This window comes from Nyctereutes procyonoides, unplaced genomic scaffold, assembly GCF_905146905.1.
Source record: "Nyctereutes procyonoides isolate TBG_1078 unplaced genomic scaffold, NYPRO_anot_genome, whole genome shotgun sequence".
NCBI classification, from domain to species: domain Eukaryota; kingdom Metazoa; phylum Chordata; class Mammalia; order Carnivora; family Canidae; genus Nyctereutes; species Nyctereutes procyonoides.
Genome location: NW_026575147.1, coordinates 10,379,595 through 10,401,768, shown reverse-complemented (window position 1 = coordinate 10,401,768; position 22,174 = coordinate 10,379,595). Strand labels below are relative to the sequence as shown.

Sequence of the window (22,174 nt, the reverse complement as noted above, 5' to 3'; positions counted from 1 at the left end):
TGTGTTATTATTGTAATATAGATATTATAAAAATTATTGTATCTATATTGTAATATAGATACTACAACAAAGATATTGACCTTTTGGAATACTTGTTAATTACTTTTGTAATAATTAAAAATTATTGTATCTATATTGTAATATAGATACTACAAAAAAGATATTAACCTTTTGGAATACTTGTTAATTACTTTTGTAATAAGTTCACATTCTATTTCTTTATTAGTTCTTTTTAGGTATCTTACAAAACATTTTATGCAGCCAAATGATTAACCTTTTCCTTAAAGATTTCACTCAGTGTCATCCTTAATATGCTGACTTATTTTCAGATTACAGAAATATTTGCTAATATTTTTATTAGTTCTTCTATAATTTCTTTCTTTTTAAAAATGTGAACATGTGGGTAGGGGGATAGGGTAATTGGATAATGGACATTAAGGAGGGCACCTGATGTAATGAGCACTGGGTGTTATATGCAACTGATGAATCACTAAATTCTAGGAGGGCACTTGATGTAATGAGCACTGGGTGTTACATGCAACTGATGAATCACTAAATTATATCCCTGAAACTAATAATACACCATATGTTACCTAGCTTAAATTTAAGTAAAATCTAAAACAAAAATTTAAATACAGTAAAATGTAAACATGCATTTGATCTAGAATTTATTTTGATATATGAAAACATCCTTTTATCCAAATTAGCAGGTAGTACAGGCTCCGGGAATTGTAATGCCACCTTTACCGTACACCGAATTCTTACATACTTGGAACTACTTATAGATTTTATGTTCTCTTCCTTTAATCTATCAGTGTATTTCAGTGTGATAAGGGTATCAGTTAAATTATTTTTGGTTTATAGTAACATTTCTATACTTGATAGGAAAAGACCACATTCAATTTGCTTTTTCATATTTTTTTGGCAAATACTGCCCATTTTTGTCAGCAAATAAATTTTAGAACTATTTAGTTAAGATAACCCACCACCACTAAATTCACTTTATAATTATTGCAATTAGATAATTTTGGAAAAATTCATTCAGTATGAAATATTCCCACCTAACATGCTGTATGTATTTGTACATAATAAAGCTTCTTTTAAATTGTTCTGTGACATGTTCTTCACATTAGTCCTACATATAACTTATTAAGTATACTTATAGAGATTTTATAGTCCAATAATGAACAGGGCATTTTTTTGCAATACATTTTCTATGAAAGTATTACTAATACAAGAGAAGCTGATTTGTTTTCTAAGTGAACCATATAACTAAAGTCTTATTGGTCCTAATTATTTTTTAGTTGATTTTCTGGGGGTTATCAAACCACACAGTAATAATCTTTGAACAATGGTTGCATTTATTATTTCTTTCTTTTACTATATTTGATAGAACTTCTAAAGCACTAGTAAGAAGCATCTATGCCACATTTTTTATGTAAATGCAAATAAATGTTTTTAGTGTTCTACTATTAAATCTATGGTGGTTGCTAAATTTCAGATAGATGCTCTTTATCATATTATTGAAATATTATATATGAGTGTTAGTAAGTTTCTTTAAAAATCAGGGATGCAGGCTGGATGTGCAATGTAATTTTTTTGAATACACAAAGATGATCTTCATAACTTTCACCTAGTAATGTAATCAATTAGATGAAGAAATTTTTTAAATATCAAACCATCCTTGCATCTCTAGAATGAGTCCTTCATAGTTGTGGTAAATTATTTTCTTAAACACTTAGGAATTGACTGGCTAAAATTTATTTATTGTTTCATCATTTGCTCTATTGTGCTACATTTGTCTGGCTTTAGTATCAAGGTGAAGCTAGATGAAATGACCTATTTTTCTGTAGGCCTATGGTCTCACCAAGCAGTATAAATGGCAGTAAAAAACAGAGAGATACCAGATAACCAGGAAGCAATAAGGACTATAGGGAATAAAGCTGCAAAGAGGGCAGACCTTTTCAAGGTGAGTTGAGGCTCCGCAGCTGTCCCTGGAGGCATCTGCCAAACATAGGCATAGTAACAGACTGAGAATCTGGGTTAGGGGCAAGCAGAGAGTAATTACTGGGGTGAAAAAAAAAATCACTGAATTTTTGTTGCTTCCATGGGGATGGAGTGCCAAAAGTGGAGATCTGAAGGCTGGTTTTTGCCTCAAGACATTTTCTGAATTCTAAAGCTAAACAGGTGAGGGTCTAAGTCATGACCTTTGAAAACTAAGATTCCCCACAGTCTTACAGTGTTTCACAGAAAAAGACTCACATGTGGGAGGATTCACGAGAATCTCAGGTGGAAGCTGAAGATCTTGAAGGGGTGGGGAACTGAAATTGACAATCTCCAACCACTTTTTTCCTGTCGGCAATGGCTGATCTGGCTAATCCTCCTTCTCAAAACATTTGCCAAATTCTAAATTTTAAAAAGGCAGGAGGATGAAAAGCTAAGGTTTCTCTGAAACGTGGCAAATTCCATAGTCCTCTTGGTTCTGAAAAGATGACGATGTGCCAGGCTCTCATTAAAAGCTCTGAAGAATTATATCCTAGCCACAGAAGCAAACGAAAGGTACATTGCATCTGCGAACTAAACTGGACCCAGATTAGCCCATGATGAGATTAAGGTAATGAGGCTCACTCCATAACACACCTGCCCATGCTAACTACTTAGAAAGGAAGGGATACATCAATTCTGGTGGGAGATGTTACCACCTGGAACCTCTATGTGTTTAAATGCAATGTCTAACATCAACTAAAAAATAGAAGAGATAGGATCATGTATGACTTATAACTAAGAAAAAAAAATCAGAAACAATTCCACCTATGTGTAGATGAACTACACATTATCATTAGTAAAAAACAACTTTAAAATGACTAATATACTCAAGAAAATAGAGAAAATTTAGATAAATCAGATAAAAAGATGGAGAATTTCACCAGAGAATTTGATGTTAAAAAAATTAAATGGATATTTAGGACTAAAAGATACACACTTGATATCCTAACTCCTAAGTTTTTCTTCTGTTTCTACCATGGCATTCACTATGTGTTTGCACTAATTACTTTAGGTGAAGTTAGGAGGAACAGAAATAGACATAATATTAGGGACCATTGTCAAACAGAATCTAAAAGTCAATGAAAAAATGATGGAGAGGTCTTTAGAGTTCATCTAGGGTTGATAATTATAGTATGAGCTTTTATATCCTAAAGAGCTAACCAGGTAGTTAAAGCACAAACATCTTTCACCAAACTAGATTTTAAGAAAACATTTTTCTACATGATGGGCAATGTAAGAGCAATTGTCACTTACAGGAAGGTGTGTGAATACAGCAAAAGTGCTTCGTAGAAAGGCAATGAGGTCTACTAGGTAATCACTGGCTTTGTTGCCCAAATCTCCAGTCATCCAATCATAGTCAGCCAGCTGTAGAAACTGGTCAATCTTTTGGTTTAAGTTGGTATAAATCTCTTCTTCAGCCGCATGTCTGGCATCCTGTGAAATACAGAATTTAGAAAATCATTGAGACTCCAGTATTATCAGAAATTTCTACTTGGAGACATCTCACACATCCGCTAAGTAACAGAATTGGAAATATCAAGTAATATCACAGTCTCCATTAATTTTTCTTTTTCAAAAGCAGAGAAGAGTCTTTTCTATTCTGTGTCTGCAAGACAAGCTATTGTTCTGCTTCACCAAATAGAGAATCTGTCTTTATTGCCCTCAATTATCTGCATCTTTTTTCACTTTCCTACATTTGTTCAAAACTATACTCACTTTCAGGGTCTTATTCCTGTTCACTTCTTCTAGGACTCCAAGAACCTCCCTTCCTATAATAATAACCTCTCTATATCCCCTAGTCCCCTCACTCTGCTTGAAATAAATATCCTGAAGTTTCAGTTTCATGCCCTAAATACTCCCATTAGTTACTAGCCTGCCTATCCAATGTCTTTGTCATCAAGCTTCTTCAAAGATTGGTATATGCTGCTGTTCCCTGATTCTAAGGAACATCAGATCTGAAAAATGCTAACACAATGGCTCAAGAGTTCCTCCATCAAATAAATCTGAGAAATGCTGTTTAGGAGATTCATGATGAAGACTAGCAGGCAGAAGGCTGTAAGAAGGATTATAGGACTAATGTTCCAAGAAAAACATTTTCAGGACAAACAGGTCTATTTGAACCAGAACAATCAGGATTCAAATGCTAACAATCTGTCAGCATGGTTTGGTCCGCAGTAACTTCATGACTTCATGCTATAACATGCAATATTCATTTTTCAGTCTGATTTTACTTGATCTCTGTTAAACATTCTCTCTCCTGGAACTCTAGTCTCCATTGACTTTTACAACATGGTTTTCTCCTGGTTTTACTTGTACTTTGCTGGCCTCTAATCCTCTCAATTTCACCAGGTGATTACATCATTCCTAGAGCTCACACTATCCAAATCTATTCTTGTTAAAGACCTGTATATCTCTTTTTTCTGTATCTATTTATTATTTTTCTTAGAGAGTGAGAACCTGAGCAGGGGAGGGGCAGAGGAAAAGAGAGAGAGAGAGAGAGAGAGAGAGAGAATCTTAAGCAGCCTCCACAATCAGCAGAGTCCAACTCAGAGCTCGATCTCACAACCCTGAGATGATGACCTGAACCAAAATCAAAAGTCAGATGCTTAACTGATTAAGCCACCCAGACTCCCCTAAGACCCATATATCTGATTGCTTCCTGGGCATTATGACCCATAGAAACTTTTTTTTTAAGATTTATTTATTCATGAGACACACACAGAGAGAGAGGCAGAGACACAGGCAGAAGGACAGTTTCCTCTCATGGGGCCCAATGTGGGACTCCATCCTGGACCCTGGGATCACACCCTGAGCCAAAAGCAGACGCTCAACCGCTGAGCCCCTCAGGCATCCCTGACCTATAAAAACTTTAAACACAGAGTCCAAGACTAGATGGATCATAATCACGACTCTTCACTCTAGTTCAGTCCAAGGCAGAAATCTACACAGGATATTGGATTCCATTCCTTCCTTCATAGTCAGTCACTGTGTCCTATAAATTCTAACTCCTAAATTTCTAACTCATACCTTCATCTCCACTTTCATCATTTTAGTGGCTGCATAATTTGGCAATGTATTTACATATTATAATTACAGGCACTGACTCTATTTATATGAACAATGTTTCAATGAGCATTTCTGGGGTTACATATTTACACACTTGTATGATAATCTAATACTGTCCTTGAATTCCCATTTTACTAAGAGTTTTATTTTCATTAATAAATATTATTCTTTAGAAATTTAGGCTTAAAGAAAAATTGAGCAGAAAGCACAGAGCATTCACATATATACTGACTCACATATTCCCCTCCCGCTGTTTCCCTTAACAAAACAACTTCATTAGTGTGGTACTTTTGTTACAATTGATGAACCAGTACTGATATTTTATTATTGACTAAAATCCATAGTTTGCATTAGGGTTTGATCTTAGTGTGGTATAGTTAGTTCTATGGGTACTGATAAATGGATTATGTCATATATTCACCATTATCACCAGTATCATAAGGAATAGTTTCCCTGTCTTAAAAATCCACTCAGTTCTATCTATTCATTCCTCCTTTTTCATCCCCTGAATCCTGGCAATGACTGACCCTTTTACTTTCTCTATAACTTTGCCTTTTCCAGAATGTCATATATTTGGAATCTTACAGTATCTAACCTTTCAGACTTACTTCTTTTTCTTAGCATTTAAGCTTCCTCCATGTCTTTTCATAACTTGGTGGTCCATTCCTTTTCATTACTGAGTAATGCTCCATTGTTTGAATGTATAAGTTTGTTTATCAATTCACTTATATGAGGACATTCTGGTAGCTTCCAAATTTGACCATTTACAAATAAAACTGCTCTAGACATATATGTGTAAGGTTTTGTGTGGTGTAAGTTTTCAACTCACTTGGATAATAACAAGGAGCATGAATAGTAGATTGCATGGTAAGACTATCTATGTTTAGACTTGAAGGAAACTGATAAACTGATTACCATTTTGCATTAGCACCAGCAATGAATGAGAGTTGTAGCTGCTCTAGCATTTTGTATTGTTAGTGTTTTGGATTTTAGCCATTGTAATAGTTGTGTAGTAGTATCTCATGGTAGTTTTAACATATAATTCTCTCCCCACTGCTTAGTGAGGTGTCTGTTCAGATCTTTTGCTTGTTTTTAAATTGGGTTGTTTGTTTTCTATTATTGTGTTTTGCCAGTTCTTTGTATATTTTGGATATGTCTTTATTAGATATGTTTTGCAAATATTTTCCCCCTAGCTATGGCTTGTCTTTTCATTCTCTTCACAATGTCCTTCCTAGAGAACAAGCTTTTCACTTTGATAAAGTCCAACTTAGCAATATTTCCCTTGATGGATCAGGTTTTTGGTGTCGCATCCAAAAAGTTATAGCCATACCCAAGGTAACTGAGATTTTCCCTTTTTGCTATATTCTGTTAAGTTCTATAGTTTTGTGTTTTAGATGTAAGTCTGTTGATTCATTTTGAATTTTTTGTGAAAACTGTAAGATCCATAATAAAAGTAAAAGTGTAATAAGTGTAATAAGCTGTCTAGATTATTTTTCTTTTTTGCATGTGGATGTCCAGTTGTCCCAACACCATTTATTAAAAATACTTGTCTTTCTCCGTTAAATGACTTTACTCTCTATCAACATTCAGTTGACTATCTTAGTGTGGATCTATTTCTGGACCCTCTATTCTGTTCCTTTGATATATTATCTATTCTTTTGTGAGTAGCATACTGACTTCATTACTGTAGCTTTATAGTAAGGCTTGAAGTCAGAAACTGTCAGGCCTCCAACACTGTGCTGGCTATTCTGGGCGCTTTGCCCTCCATATATCTTTTAAAATCAATTTGTCAATATTCACAAAATGACCTGCTGGGATCTTGGTTGAAATTGCATTGAATTTATAAAATCATTTGGGAAGAACTTGATAAAGTTCTTCTTTATCTTGATAAAATTTTAAGACTTCCTATAAATGAAAATAGAACATATTTCCATTTATTTAGGTCTTTCATCTTCGATTTCTTTTCATCAGAATTTTATAAATTTCCTCATGTAGGTCTTGTTTATTTCCTAATTTATACCTGTTTCTCTCTTTTTTATGTTAACGTAAATGGCACTGTATTTTTAATTGCAAATTGATGGTTTCCTTTGATGTGCTGGTATATAGGAAAGCAAATGACTTCTGTATATTAACCTTGTATCTTGAGCCTTGCTATATGTACTTATTACTTCCAGTAGTTTTTTTGTTAACTTTTTAATATTTTCTACTTATACACAATCATGTCATCTATAAACAAACTTAAACCTTCCCAATCTGTAAATATTTTCTTTCCCGTCTTATTGGATGTTGAATAGGAGTGGTAGAGGCAACATCCTTGTTCTTTTCCTGATTTTAGGAAGAAAAAAATCTAGTTTCTCATCATCATGTATGATGTTAGCTGTAGGGCTTTCATATTTTTTCTTTGTCAAGTTTAGAAAGTTCTCCCTCTATTCTAGGTTGGCTGAGAGTGCCTATTGTTCTTTAGCCCATTGAATGTGATGCAACACATTGATTTCTGAATGTTATGTGAGTCCTGCAGACCAAGAAAAAATCCCAGGGTCATAGGCTATAATTCTCTAATGCATTGTTGGGTTAGGTTGGTGTTTTGTTTAGAATTTTTATCTACGTTCATGAAAGATACTAGTCTGTAGATTTTCTTTCCTGTAATGTCTGGTTGGTATTACAGTAATGTTGGCCTCATACAAGGAGTTAGGAAGTTTTCCAAGTAGTGTAATGTCTTCCTTAAATATATGGAAGAATCTTTCTTCAGTTTTATTCAGATACAACTGACAAAATTGTTAGATATTTAAAGTATACAACACAATGATTAGATATAGTTATACACTGTAAATGAGCTCCCTACATCAAATTAATTAACACACACAACACCATGTTTTTGTTTGTTTGTTTGTTTTTAGTGAGAACATTTAAGCTCTACTCTCTTACCAATTTCATTTATATAATACAGTGTTAGCAACTATAGTCACCATGTTACGTATTAGATCCTCAGACCCATTCTTCTTACAGAAGTAAGAAGTGTTTATACACTTTGACCAATCTCTCCATGTGTCCCCTCACCTCTCAGGTCCTGGCACCAACTTTTCTACTGTTTCTGAGCTCAATTTTTTTCTTACATTCCACATATAAGTGATACCATGCAGTTTTGTCACTCTTTGTCTGGCATATTTCATTTAGCAGAATGCTTCATAGGTTTATCCATATTGTTGCAAATGATAGGATTTCCTTCCCTTTTAAGGCTGGATAACATTCCATTGTGTATATGATGTGTGTGCCTATGTGTGTGTGTATGTCTGCGTATATAATTTCTTTCCCCATTCATCCACTGATGGACAATTAGATTATTTCCATATTTTGGCTATTGTGAATAATGTTGGAATGAATGCAAAAGTATAGATAAGTCTTCAAGATGATAATTTCGATTTCTTTGGACATATGCCCAGAAGTGGGATTGCTGGATGATCTGATCTATTTTTACTTTCTTGAGGAATCTCCAAACTATCTTCCACAGAGGTTGTACCAGTTGACAAGCCCACCAAGAGTGTACAAGAGTTCCTTTTCCTCCATATTCTTGTGCTCCATCTTTTGTCCTTTTGATGATAGCCATTAGTCATTCTAGAAAGTGTGAGGTGATATTTCACTGTAGTTTTGATTTGCACTTCCTTGATGGTTAGTGATGCTGAACACCTTTGCACATTTCTGTTGGCCATTTGTATGTCTTCTTTGGAAGAATATCTATTCACATCCTTTGCTCATTTTTATTGGGTTATTTGGGTTTTTAGCTATTGATTTGTAGGAGTTCCTTGAATCACTTGGATATTAAACCCATATTGGATATGTAGCTTGCAAATATTTTCTCACATTCCATCAGTTTTCTTTTCATTTTGTTGATGGTTTCCTTTGCTGTGCAGAAGATTTATAATTTGATATAGTCCCATTTGTTCAATTTTGCTTTTGTTGCCTTTGCTTTCATGTCAAAGACACAAAAAAAAACCATCAATTTTAAGACTAACAGCTTACCCACTATGTTCAAGTCTTTATTTTGAGTTTATTTTGGTGGATGGTGTAAGATAGAGTTCCAATTTCTTTTGTATGTGGCTGTGTAGTTTTTCCAACACCATTTATTGAAGAGATTATCCTTTCCTCGTTTTGTGCATTTTTCAATCCTTTGCTGTAAACTAATTGAGCATATATGTATAAGTATACTTCTCGGCTCTCTGTTCTATTCCATTAATCCATGTGTCTGTTTTAATATCAATACCATACTATTCTGATTATTGTAGGTTTGTAATAAAATTTGACATCAGCAAGCATGACACCTCCAGCTTTGTTCTTCTTTCTCAAGATTATTTTGTTTTTTCAGAGTCTTTTGTAGTTCCATTCAATTTTCAATACCAGTATTTTAATAGAGATTTCACTGAATCTGTACATTACTTTGAGTAGTATGGACATTTTAACAATATTCTTTCAAACCATTTGAAATTCTTTCAAAACCATGAACAAGGTCTATCTTTCCATTTATTTGTGTCTTCTACAACACTTTCAACTGGACTTGATGTTTTCTTAGAAGGCTACTAATTATTGATTCAATGTCTTCAATAGATACAAGGTATTCAGATTATTTCTTCTTGTGAGTTTTGGTAAACCATGCCTTTCAATGAATTGATTCATTTCATGTAGGTTATCAAACTGTGAGTATAGAGTTGTTCATAATATTCCTTTACTCTTTTAATGTCCATAGAATCCAGGGATCCCTGGGTGGCGCAGCGGTTTGGCGCCTGCCTTTGGCCCAGGGCGTGATCCTGGAGACCTGGGATCAAATCCCACATCGGGCTCCTGGTGGATGGAGCCTGCTTCTCCCTCTGCCTATGTCTCTGCCTGTCTCTCTCTGTGACTATCATAAAAAAAAAAAGTCCATAGAATCCGTAGTGATTGCCCCTCTTCACTTATGACATTAATAATTTGAGCCTTCCTTCTTTTATTCTTGGTTAGCTTGGCTCAAGGTTTATCCATTTTATTGATCGTACTGACAACCAGCCTTCAGTTTTGTTAATTTTTCACTTTTGATTTTCTTTCTTTTTTTTTTTCGCTTTTGATTTTCTATACAAAAACCATTTCAGCTCTAATTTTTTTCTTTCCTTCTGATCACTGTGGATTTAATTTGCTCTTCCTTTTCTAGTTTCTTAGGATAGAAGCAAAGATTATTGATTTTAGAAATTTCTTATCTAATATATGCAATTAATGCTATAAATTCCCTTCTAAGCAATGCTTTTGGTGATATCACAAATTTCGATAAATTGAATTTTATTTTCATTTAGTTTGAAATACTTGTTAATTTCTCTTTGAGACTTTTTCTTTGACCCACATATTACTTTGAAGTGTGCTGGTTAATATCCAAATATTTGGGGATTTTAAAGCTATCTTTCTGTTATTTATTTCTACAGTTAAATTCCATGTGGCCAAGAGCAGGTTTTGTAAGATTTCTATTATTTAAAATTGGTTAAGATTTTAACAATTTTGTGTTTATTAGCCAGAACATGGTCTGTTTTGATGAATGCTCTTATGAGCTTGAGAAGAATTCCACTATTGTTGGATGAACTATTCTGCAAATGTCAATTTGGTCCAATTGACTGATAGTACCATTCAGTTCAATTATATCCTCCTGAATCTGTCAATTTCTGCCCCCAGGATCTGTCAATTACTGATAGATGGGTTTACCAAGATATTTTAGCAGGAAGAGATGATGCCTTATATAAAATACCATTTTAGTATCTTTTAAATACTCATGTATTTTTGCTTATTTGATCTATTACAGAAGTGGACAATTTAAAATAGTTTTCTTTTTCTTTAAGCAGTTTCCTAATACTAATCATCCCCATATTCTTAATATTAATTTCTACTTTCTGTGTCCTTCTAGATTATGTTTGATAGACTATTATTTATGGTTTTTACATCAATATTTACATTTAATGGTTCAGAATATTGTTTGTGGTTTCTCTGTGTTTGGAATCATTATTATGTTTATTTTTAAAAATGAAGTTAGTTTCCTTTTTTTCTCTGCAATCTGGAATAGTTTAAATAATACAGAAATTATCTGTTTCATGAAGGCTTAAATGAATTCACTGATAAAATCATATGGATCGGGATGCCTGGGTGGCTCAGTGGTTGAGCGTCTGCCTTTGGCTCGAGGCATGATTCCAGAGTCCCAGGATCGAGTCCCATGCTGGGCTCCCTGCATGGAGCCTGCTTCTCCCTCTGCCTGTCTCTCTCTCTCTCTCTGTATCTTTCATGAATAAATAAATAAAATTTAAAAAATCATATAGATCTTGTTCAAATTTAAGAAGTCTTTAGTAACTTTTTAATTTCTTTCATAGTTATTAGTCAATTTTCCAGATCTTCTTGAATTAATTTTTATCATAAATTTTCCAATATATCCTCAAATTTATTAGCATAGTTACACAAAGTTTTCTAAGTACTTAATTTCCTCTGATAATGAATTTCAAGTGACTGTGATTTATTTACTCCTTCCTTTCTTCTTTCTCTTCTTTCCTTCCCCCTTCTTTCAATCCTTTCTTCTTTTTAATTAGGCAAGGTAAAATGATTTTTTTAAGATTTTATTAATTCACGAGGGACACATGAGAGAGAGAGAGAGAAAGAAAGAGAGAGAGAGAGACAGGCAGTGGGAGAAGCAGGCTCCATGCAGGGAGCCTGATGTGGGACTTCATCCTGGAACTCCGGGATCATGCCTTGGGCCAAAGGCAGGCGCTAAACTGCTGCACCACCTGGGCATCCCTTTCTAAAATGATTTTTTTAATGCAACATATACAGAGAAAGACAAATATTGTATGATTTCACTCATATGAAATCTAAGAAACAAAACAGATGAACATAGAGGAAGGGAAGGAAAAATTAAATAATATGAAAACAGAGAGGGAGGCAAACCATAAGAGTCTCTTAACTATAGGAAACAGAGGGTTGCTAGAGAGGAGGTGGATGGAAGGATGGCATAACTGGGTGATGGGCATTAAGGAAGGCACTTGAAGTAATGAGCACTGAGTGTTGTAGACAACTGATGAATCACTAAATTCTATCTCTGAAAGCGTAGGTTAACTAAATTGAATTTAAATAAAAAATTTAATTAAGAAATGCAACATATCCTTGCGTGAAGTCTCTCAAAGACTTCAGTAGGGTAAAATCCTAATTATCTATCAATACAAAATGTTGGCATTTAATTACTTTTCTATCTCACTGTGCCCCTTATTCTACTCTGAATATGTTTGGTTTTATTTTATTCTTTCATCTTTCTACATGAAGTTGCTTCTCCTAAAATGCCTCTTACTCCATCATCTTCAGCTTCCCTCCATCTGGACACTTCCTGCTGGTCCCAGACCCATCTCCTATTGTGCCTTTTCTGGGAAGTCCTCCCTGAAGGTCTCAAAGCTGAGATAAGCATTGTCATCTTCTGTGGATTTCTCCACATATTCTAGACCTACATATGTTGATTTCCCTTGGAGGCTAATCCTCTCATTTTTTTCTCTATCTATATTCAATTTCCAGAAGAAAGCCAGCCCCATGGCATTATATGCTATCTTTATATGAATGAGTTCTAAATTTTTATGTCCAGCTAACACTTTGTCCTGTCAATTTAATGTCTCTATGCAGATGACTACTAAGTATCAGAAGCTTAATATGTCCAAAATGGAAGTCTTGACTCCACTGCCTCTCCTCAAGTCTGTTATTCTCTCAGTGTTCTCCATTTCACAGAATAGCTCCACTATTCATCCAGTTTGCTCAGTTCAAAAATCTTGGAATTATCCTTGCCCCCACTCTCTCTCTTATAACCTCATCCCCAATTTAGCAGTAAAACTTGCCAACTTCACCTTCAAAAATATTTCTTACCACTGTCATCATCCTATCACAGTCATCCAAAAAGCATCATCTCTTACCTAGACTACTGCAATAAAGTCCAAATTAACAATGCCTCTTCTTCCACCCTCACTGACCTACAGCATATGTTTTCCACACAGCAACCAGGGTACCCATTAATATATAAATCAGATTGTCACCACCACTTGTAATTTTCTAATGGCCTCCCATTTCAATTCAGAATAAAATCCAAAGTATTAACTGTGGCCTACAAATCCAGAAAATATCATACTCCTGACTATCTCATTTCTTACCACTTCTACTTCCAATGATAGATACATCACTGCCGAAACGAACCTTCTGTTTTTCCTTGAACATACCAATATCTACTATTGTACTGGTACCTCTGAATGGAATGTTTATCTATCAGAAATCCAAATTATGTTATTCCTCATTTCATTCAGGTCATTTATTTTTCTTCTTAGTTCTTGTCATTACCTGAGATTAAATGAGATATTTTTGTTTGTTTATCATCTATCATCCCCAGCACAATATAAACTCTGTAAAGTCAGGAGACTTGTTTATTCAGTTCATACCCATAAATTGCCTGGTATGTAGTAGATGCTTCATACAAATTTGTAGAATTGTCGAGGGATTGAATGTATTTATTGTAATATTCTAGTACTTTTCACAAAGGTCTCTATAAAAGTTACAGTGCCTGTCCTCCCTATAGGCTATAAATTCTAAATCCAAGGAATAAGTATGTTTTCTCTCTCTACCCAAGAACCTATGAGATTGTTGCATAGTAGGTACACAACAGTATTTGTGAGGGGGCAGGTTAATAAATAACCTCATCCTATTTTGTAAGAGTAAGGAAATTCTTATGAACAAGGAAAGCTAATAATGCCAGCTTCATTATGTCACATAATGAAGAAACAAGAGGCAGTTCTGCAGGAAAATACCTTGAAGACCTTCTGATTATTTTTGCCCCTTTTTCAGCATAAAGGTTTCCATCTGCAAAGGAAAGTTTTCTGGAAACAGTAGCTTAGGAAAATACACAACATGTAGCTGTTATAATTGCCATGTTTATACTGAGTTCTGGGGTAGTTGGTCTGAAACAGTCCTGGTAAAAATAAACTTTCAATGTGTTTTAAGCAATCAGTGTTTCCAATAAGCACTTGTCAACATGACCTTTAGTGGTCTCCAGAACTTCTCCTTTACTAAGTAAGTATTTAACTGGCTGCTCAACTCCTATGGCTTCCTGTCTGCCTTTAATTTTCCCTCAGCAATTTTAATGCTGGAGGAACAACAAATTACACAAGCCATCCTTAGGGAGGATTTCTGACCATAATTTGAAAAGCCCTTGAAATAAGAAAATTGCGGTGAGTTAAGGGAAGAGTAGCAATACATACTATATATATTCCCCATATGAGACAAGTATAAATGAACCTTACATTTTAACTCCCTAACTCCCTCTTCTCTGGTGAACATTAAACCATAGCCCTGCCCACATATGCTTTCCTGGAGAAGTTTTGGCTTCCATAGCAAATCAAGCAGAAATATTTTTGACAAAATTATTGCCTGTGCTCCACAAAACTGCTAAGATTTTATAGGAATTATAATTCCTATTACTGTCTAAGGTAATGCTAAAGTTCTTAAAGCTCTTATCATGCTCATTCATGGATCTTCTTTAGTAGACAAATCTTTTCTTCACTATAAGAGTTTCAATATTAATGGAATGAGACACTATTAGAAATTTTCAACTCATGGTACCAATATAACATAATGTTTAATAAATTTTTTTTAGGTAATTTAAACAAATAATCCATGGTGACATCATGAATGTGTAACTCATCTAGCAGCTGACCTAATCACATATGTACATAAAGAATATTTATGAACACCTCATTTTTTACAGCTTTATTGAGGTATATTGAAAATAAAATTATATTTAAAATGTGCATTTTGGTGATACACACACACACACACACACACTATGAAAGGATTCTCATCACCTAGGTATTAAAATTCATTACCTTGCACATTTACATTTTTTATGAGAACACTTAAGTTATATTCTCTTAGAAAATTTCAATTATACAATACAGTATTATCAACTATAGCTACCATGTTTTACATTAGGTCCTCAAATCTTACTCATCTTATAGCTGAAAGTTTGTACCCCTTTACCAATTTCTATTTTCCCCACCCTCCAGACCCTGGCAACCACTCTCCTCTCTGTTTCTGTGAGCTTGACTTTTTTTTTTTTTAAGATTCCACATATAAATGATATCATGCAGCATTTGTCCTCTATCTGGTTTATTTCACATAATACCCTCAAAGTCCATCTTTATTGCGACAAATGGCAGAATTTCCTTATTTTCTTGGTTTAACAATATTCCACTATGTATATATAAATTTCCTTTATCCATTCATCTGTTGATAAACACTTACATTGTTTGCATATCTTGGCTATTGTGCATAATGCTGCAATAAACATGGAAGTGTAGATCTCTTCAAGATAATGATTTTTATTTCTTTAGATATACACCCAGAAGTGGATTGCTGGATCATACAGTTATACTTTTAATTGCTTGAGTAATCTCCATACTATCTTCCATAGAGACTGTACCAATTTACATGCCCATCGACAGCACACAAGAGTTCTCTTTTCTCTATGTCTTTGCAAGAATTTGTTCCTTCTTGTCTTTTTGATAATAGCTGTTCTAACAGGTATGAAATACAATTTCATTGTGGTTTTGATTTGCACATCCTTGATGATTAGTGTTGTAAATATTTTTTTCATGTACCTGTTGGCCATTTGTATGTCTTCCTTAGAAAAAAAATGTCTATTCAGTTCTTCTGCTCTGGTTTAGTTGGATTATTTGGGTTTTTGCTATTGAGTTATATGAGTAATTTATATATTTTGGATATTAACCCCTTATGAGATTTGGAAATATTTTCTCTCATTCCATCAGTTGCTCTTGTGTTTGGTTGGGTTTCTGTCACTGTGCAGAAGCTTTTTAGATTAATGTAGTCCCATTTACATTTACTGTTGCTTTGGTACTAAATTTAAAAATCAATGCCAAGACCAGTGTCAAGGAATTTACTCACCATGTGTTCTTTTTTTTTTTTTTTAAGATTTTATTTATTTATTCATGAAGGACACAGGGAGAGAGAAAGAGGCTGAGACATAGGCAAAGGGAGAAGCAGGCTCCCTGTGGGAAAGCTGATGCAGGACTTGATCCTAGGACCCCGAGATCACGACCTGAGCCAAAGGCAGAAGCTCAACCACTGAGCCACCCAGGTGCCCAAACACACCATGTTTTTTCTTCCAGAAGTTTTATAATTTCAGATCTTACATTCAAATCTTTAGTTGATTTTGAGTTGATTTTTGTTTATGGTATAAAAATGGGGGTCCAGTTTCATTCTTTTACATGCGACTATCCATTTATTGAAGAGATTATTCTTTACACACTGTGTACTCTTGTGCATACACCTTTGTTGTAAATTATGTGACCATATATGCATGGGTTTATTTCTGGCTCTCTGTTCTGTTCTATTGATCTGTGCATACGTATTTTTGCTAATACCATATTTTTTAGATTACTATAGCTTTATAATATAATTTGAAATCAGGAAGTGTGATACTTCTAGCTTTCTTCTTTCTGAAGATTGCTTTGGCTACTGAGGTTCTTTCTCGTTTCTTTTCTTATAAAAGAAAAAGGAGATCTTACTAACAGTTTTTATCTCATAAAATATGATTAGCAGTTATGAATCAAATTTGATTTCTGGTTTTAAATCTCCTTTCAAAGGAAGTGCCAATAAATAGGGAAAGATGATAAAAATGATAGGAAAAAGTAGACACTAGTGGACATAAATCATGATTTCAACTCTACAACTTTATATCTAATTAATATCAACCTCTAGATTACAAAAGGATGAAACAGACCTTATTCAAAACTAAAACAATCAAATAACAAAAAATCAAAACATACAGGTTAGTAATCTACCATTTTAGTGGATAAGATGTTACCCTATTACTCTTTCTGCTTAATATTTATCTAAAGCTAACATGGCATTATAAAGGAGTTCTCAACTCATCTGGTCCCACAAACTTACCTAGATAAGTTTCAAAACATCCTGAACATCTACGAATTTGACCTGAGATGTAAAGAGAGAAGAGCTGGAATGCTACAGAGAGAAGAGTTTTTGCTTCTAACAAGATAGGAAGGCAAAAAAAAAAAATAAAATAGAAATAAAGTGGTGAGGAGAACCCTGACTAGCAGGGCTAAAGTGGAGCAGTGAAAGGCTCTGGGGTACAAAAGCCCAGCCCTGGACAAGGAGGAACTTTAAAAATCCATACCTGAGTTTCTCCCTGACAGAAAAGTGCTTAGCAGGGAAATTGGGCAGAATCAAAGGAGGGGCTGTGAAACCTCAACATTCCCCGAGTCACTATAAGATGGCGCCGAAGGGGAAAGCTCATCACAAACCTTGGTGTGATCTCAGTAAAGGGCTGGAGCACCGCAGCCCTTGGGACATTGTGAAGGCCGCCCGGGTTACTCGAGCCAGTTCCAAAGGGCCCTTTACCCTAGAGCCTGGCAACGGACTGAGATGTCTGTACCCTGTTCACTTCGAGACAGGCAGTCCCCGGGAGCACGAATCCAGTGGCACAGGGCCCTGGATCCAAAAGCAGATAAAGTCGGCTATCCTCTGTTCCCTCTGGGACAGGTAGAAGCCGGGAGGGCACAGGAAAGTGAGAACTTTCCTGCAGTTGGGTGCCCTGCAAGCTGTGCAAATCAGTGCACCTGTGCCTGCCCTCAGGAGCATCTAGGCCAGTGTGGATTGGGAGACTGCAGTTAGTTATTCGCGGGGAGCTAGCTGACTCCAGAGCTGGAAATCTGGCCGCCGCCATGTTTTTTTCATTGTTCCACCTTGTGCCTGGGAGAGGCAGGGCCGCCAGGGAACAAAGGCCTCACAGAATAAACAGCTCACACTGAGCCCAGCACCTGGCAGGGTCGGGGCACCGCCCCCAGGCACAGACGTCTGAGAATCAGCACAGCACACCCCTCCCCCAGAAGACCAGCTGAAAGAAAGGAGAAGAGCAAGTTTAGTGTACAAGCAGTATTGGAAAGCTACAGGACTGAGGGATAAAAGAACTAGAGGGCCCTTTATTTATTTATTTATTTTACAACTCCTTTTGATATCAGGCTGCAAATTTCCAATGTTTTTTCTCTTTTCTCACCTTAACTTCAATATTTTACCAACTCTTAGTTTTTAAGTTTTTTTCCTTTTTGACTTTCATATTTCTACAGTTACATGTCTTAGATCTATTTTTCACTTCTGGATTCCCTTCAACGCATTCAATTTAATTTTGGTAGATATGTGAGATATGGGTTTTTGTTTTTTGTTTTCTCAGTCATATTTTGTTTTACAGTTGTGGAAGTTAGTACCTTCTAACACACAACCAAAATACACCCAGAACCAAGTGGAATACCATGTTGATTCATTCTGTGAGATAATATTCCTCTTCCTTCCCATTCTGCCCCCTTCTTTTATCTTGTTTATGTTACTGTGGTCAATGTGGGACTTATATAAGTATTATTGACATATAAATCTAGGATTGGGCATCTTCTAACATACAGAACAAAATATGCTCAGAACCAAGAGAGGTTCACTACCACTTCCTCACCACCAGCATCCCCTCCCTTTTTTTTTCTTTTCTTTCATTTTTTCTGCTTTGTTTTTGGTTTTTCGTTTTTACGTCTTTATTTAAATTTTTTTTTCACTTTAGTGGTTCCTTTATTTTGTTCTGTTCTTTTTATTTTCTGGTCTCTGACCTCTTCCAAATCATCTAGGGTGTATTCTACTTACGTCATAGTTGATATTTTTGATTCAGCCTGTTCATACAGCCAGTCTGCACTGGACAAAATGACTAGAAGGAAGAATTCACCACAAAAGAAAGAACCAGAAGCAATACTCTCTGACACGGAGTTACAGAATATGGATTTAAATATGATATCAGAAATTCAATTCAGAAGTACAATTATAAAGTTACCGGTGGCTCTGGAAAAAAGCATAAAGGACTCTAGAGACTTTGTTACCACAGAATTGAAATCTAATCAGGCCGAAATGAAAAATAATTTAACTGAGATGCAATCCAAACTGGATGCTTTAACTGCTAGGGTTAATGAGGTGGAAGAGAGAGTGAGTGACATAGAAGGCAAGTTGATGGAAAGGAAGGAAGCTGGGTAAAAAAAGAGAAAAACAAGAGCCCAGGAGGAAAGGCTTAGGGAAATAAATGATAGCTTGAGAAGGAACAATATACATTTAATTGGGATTCCAGAAGAGGCTGAGAGAGAGGACCACAGAGTATATTTGAACAAATCATAGCTGAGGACTTCCCTAATCTGGGGAAGGAAACAGACATTCAGATCCAAGACATAAAGAGAATCCCTCCCCCCAAAAAATCAATAAAAACACTCAACACCTTGACATTTAATAGTGAAACTTGCAAACTGCAAAGATAAAGAGAAAATTTTTAAAGCAGTGAGAGATAAGAGATTCTTAACTTATATGGGGAGAAATATCAGATTAACAGCAGACCTCTCCACAGAGACCTGGCAGGCCAGAAAGGGATGGCATGATATATACAGGGTACTAAATGAGAAGAACATGCAGCTAAGAATATTTTATCCAGCAAGGCTGTCATTCAGAATAGAAAGAGAGATAAAGATCTTCCAGGATAGGCAGAAACCAAAAGAATATGTGACCACAAAATTGGCTCTGTGAGAAATATGAAGGGGGACTCTGTAAAAGAAAGAGGGAGCCCAAAGAAACAATACACAAAAACAGAGACTGTATAGGTAATACAATGACACTAAATTCATATCTTTCAATAGTTACTCTGAATATAAAAGGACTCAACAATCCCATCAAAGGACACAGGGTATCAGACTGGATAAAAAAGCAAGACCCATCTATATGCTGTCTACAAGAGATTCGTTTTGATCTAAGGACACTTCCAGCCTACAAATGAAGGGGTGGAGAACAATTTATCATTCAAATGGTCCTCAAAAGAAAGCTGGGGTAGCAATCCTCATATCAGATGAATTAAGGCTTATATCAAAGACTGTAGTAAGAGATGAAGAGGGACACTATATCACACTTAAAGGGTCTAGCCAACAAGAAGACCTAACATCATGAATATTTATGCCCTTAATGTGGGAGCTGCCAAATATATCAATCCATTAATAACCAAAGTAAAGAGATATTTAGATAATAATACTAATAGTAGGAGACTTCACATGGCACTTTCAGCAAATGACAGATCTTCTAAGCAGAACATCACCAAAGAAACAAGGACCTTGAAGGATACACTGGACCAAACAGATTACACAAATATATACAGAACTTTCTATCCTAATGCAACTGAATACACATTCTTCTCAAGTGCACATGGAACTTTCTCCAGAATAGACCACATACTGGGTCACAAATCAGGTCTCAACCGATACCAAAAGATTGGGATTGTCCCCTGCATATTTTTAGACCACAGTGCTTTGAAACTACAACTCAATCACAAGAAGAAATTTGGAAGAAATTCATACATATGGAGGTTAAAGAGCATCCTACTAAAAGATGAATGGGTCAACCAGGAAATTAGAGAAGAATTAAAAAGATTCATGGAAACAAATGGAAATGAAAATACAACCATTCAAAATCTTTGGGATACAGCAAAAGTGGTCCTAAAAGGAAAATACAATACAAGTCGCCAAAAAAATCAGAAAAACCTCAAATACACAAGCTAACCTTGCACCTAAAGGAACTGGAGAAAGAACAGCAAATAAAGCCTAAACCAAAAAGAAGAGATATAATAAAGATTAGAGCAGACCTCAATGAAATAGAGACCAGAAGAATTTTAGAACAGATCAAAACTAGGGGCTGGTTCTAAGAAGAATTAAGAAGATAGATAAACCCTAGCCAGCCTTATTAAAAAGAAAGGGAAAGACTCAAATTAATAAAAGGAGTAGAGATCACAACCAATACCAAGGAAACACAAACGATTTTAAAAACATACTATAAGGGACGCCTGGGTGACTCAGCGGTTCAGCATCTGCCTTGGAATCCCAGGATCGAGTCCCACATCAGGCTCCTTGCGTGGATCCTGCTTCTACCTCTGCCTGTGTCTCTGCCTCTCTCTCTCTCTTTCTGTCTCTCATGAATAAGTAAATTTAAAAAATCTTTAAAAAAGAAAGTAGTATGAGGAAAACTATATGCCAACAAATTAGGTAATCTAGAAGAAATGGATGCATTTCTTCTGGAATTCCACAAATTACCAAAACTGGAACAAGAAGAAATAGAAAACCTGAACAAGCCAATAACCAGCGAGGAAATTGAAGCAGTCATCAAAAACCTCCCAACACAAAAGTCCAGGGCCAGATGGCTTCTCGCGGGAATTCTACCAAATGTTTAAAGAAGAAATAATACCTATTCTATTAAAGCTGTTTCAAAGGACAAAAAGGGAGGGAATACTTTCAAACTCATTTTATGAGGCCAGCATTACCTTGATTCATTCAGCCTAACACCCTCCAGTTCCATCCATGTTGAAGCAAATGGTGGGTATTCATCCTTTCTCATGGCTGAGTAATGTTCCATTGTGTACATAAACCACACGTTCTTTATCAATTCATCTGTCAAAGGACATCGTGGCTCCTTCCACAGTTTGGCTATTGTGGACATTGCTGCTATGAACTTTGGGGTGCAAGTGTCCCAGCATTTCACTACATCTGTATCTTTGGGGTAAATACCCAGTAGTGCAATTGCTGGGGGGTAGGGTAGCTCTACTTTTAACTTCTTGAGGACTCTCCACACTGTTTTCCAGAGTGGCTGTACCAATTTGCATATCCACCAACAGTGCAAGAGGGTTCCCCTTTCTACACATCTTCTCCAACGTCTGTTGGGTTGCTGAAGAAGTGGGTGGGGGGATAGGGTAACTAGGTGACAGGCACTAAGAAAGGCACTTGATGGGATAAGCATGGGTGTTATACTATAGATTGGCCAATTAAATTTTTTAAAAAGTAAAATAAATAAATAAATTCACTCATTCATTCATTTACTCTCCAAAAACTCTCTGTCTTTTGCTCTACAATAGTGTCATTTTTCCCGTTTGATCAAAATCTAGATCAAAACTAGTGGT

At 35.5% G+C, this 22,174-nt stretch overlaps 1 protein-coding gene across 1 annotated transcript in view; it reads right to left on the bottom strand.

Moving 5' to 3' along the window:
- The window catches only part of EXOC6B (exocyst complex component 6B), a 621,707-nt gene that overhangs the window by 254,995 nt on the left and 344,538 nt on the right, over positions 1–22,174 (bottom strand). The window contains exon 18 of the mRNA XM_055312561.1: positions 3,301–3,480. Within this exon, the coding sequence (XP_055168536.1) occupies positions 3,301–3,480 (180 nt within the window). The remainder of the gene's footprint in view (positions 1–3,300; positions 3,481–22,174) is intronic.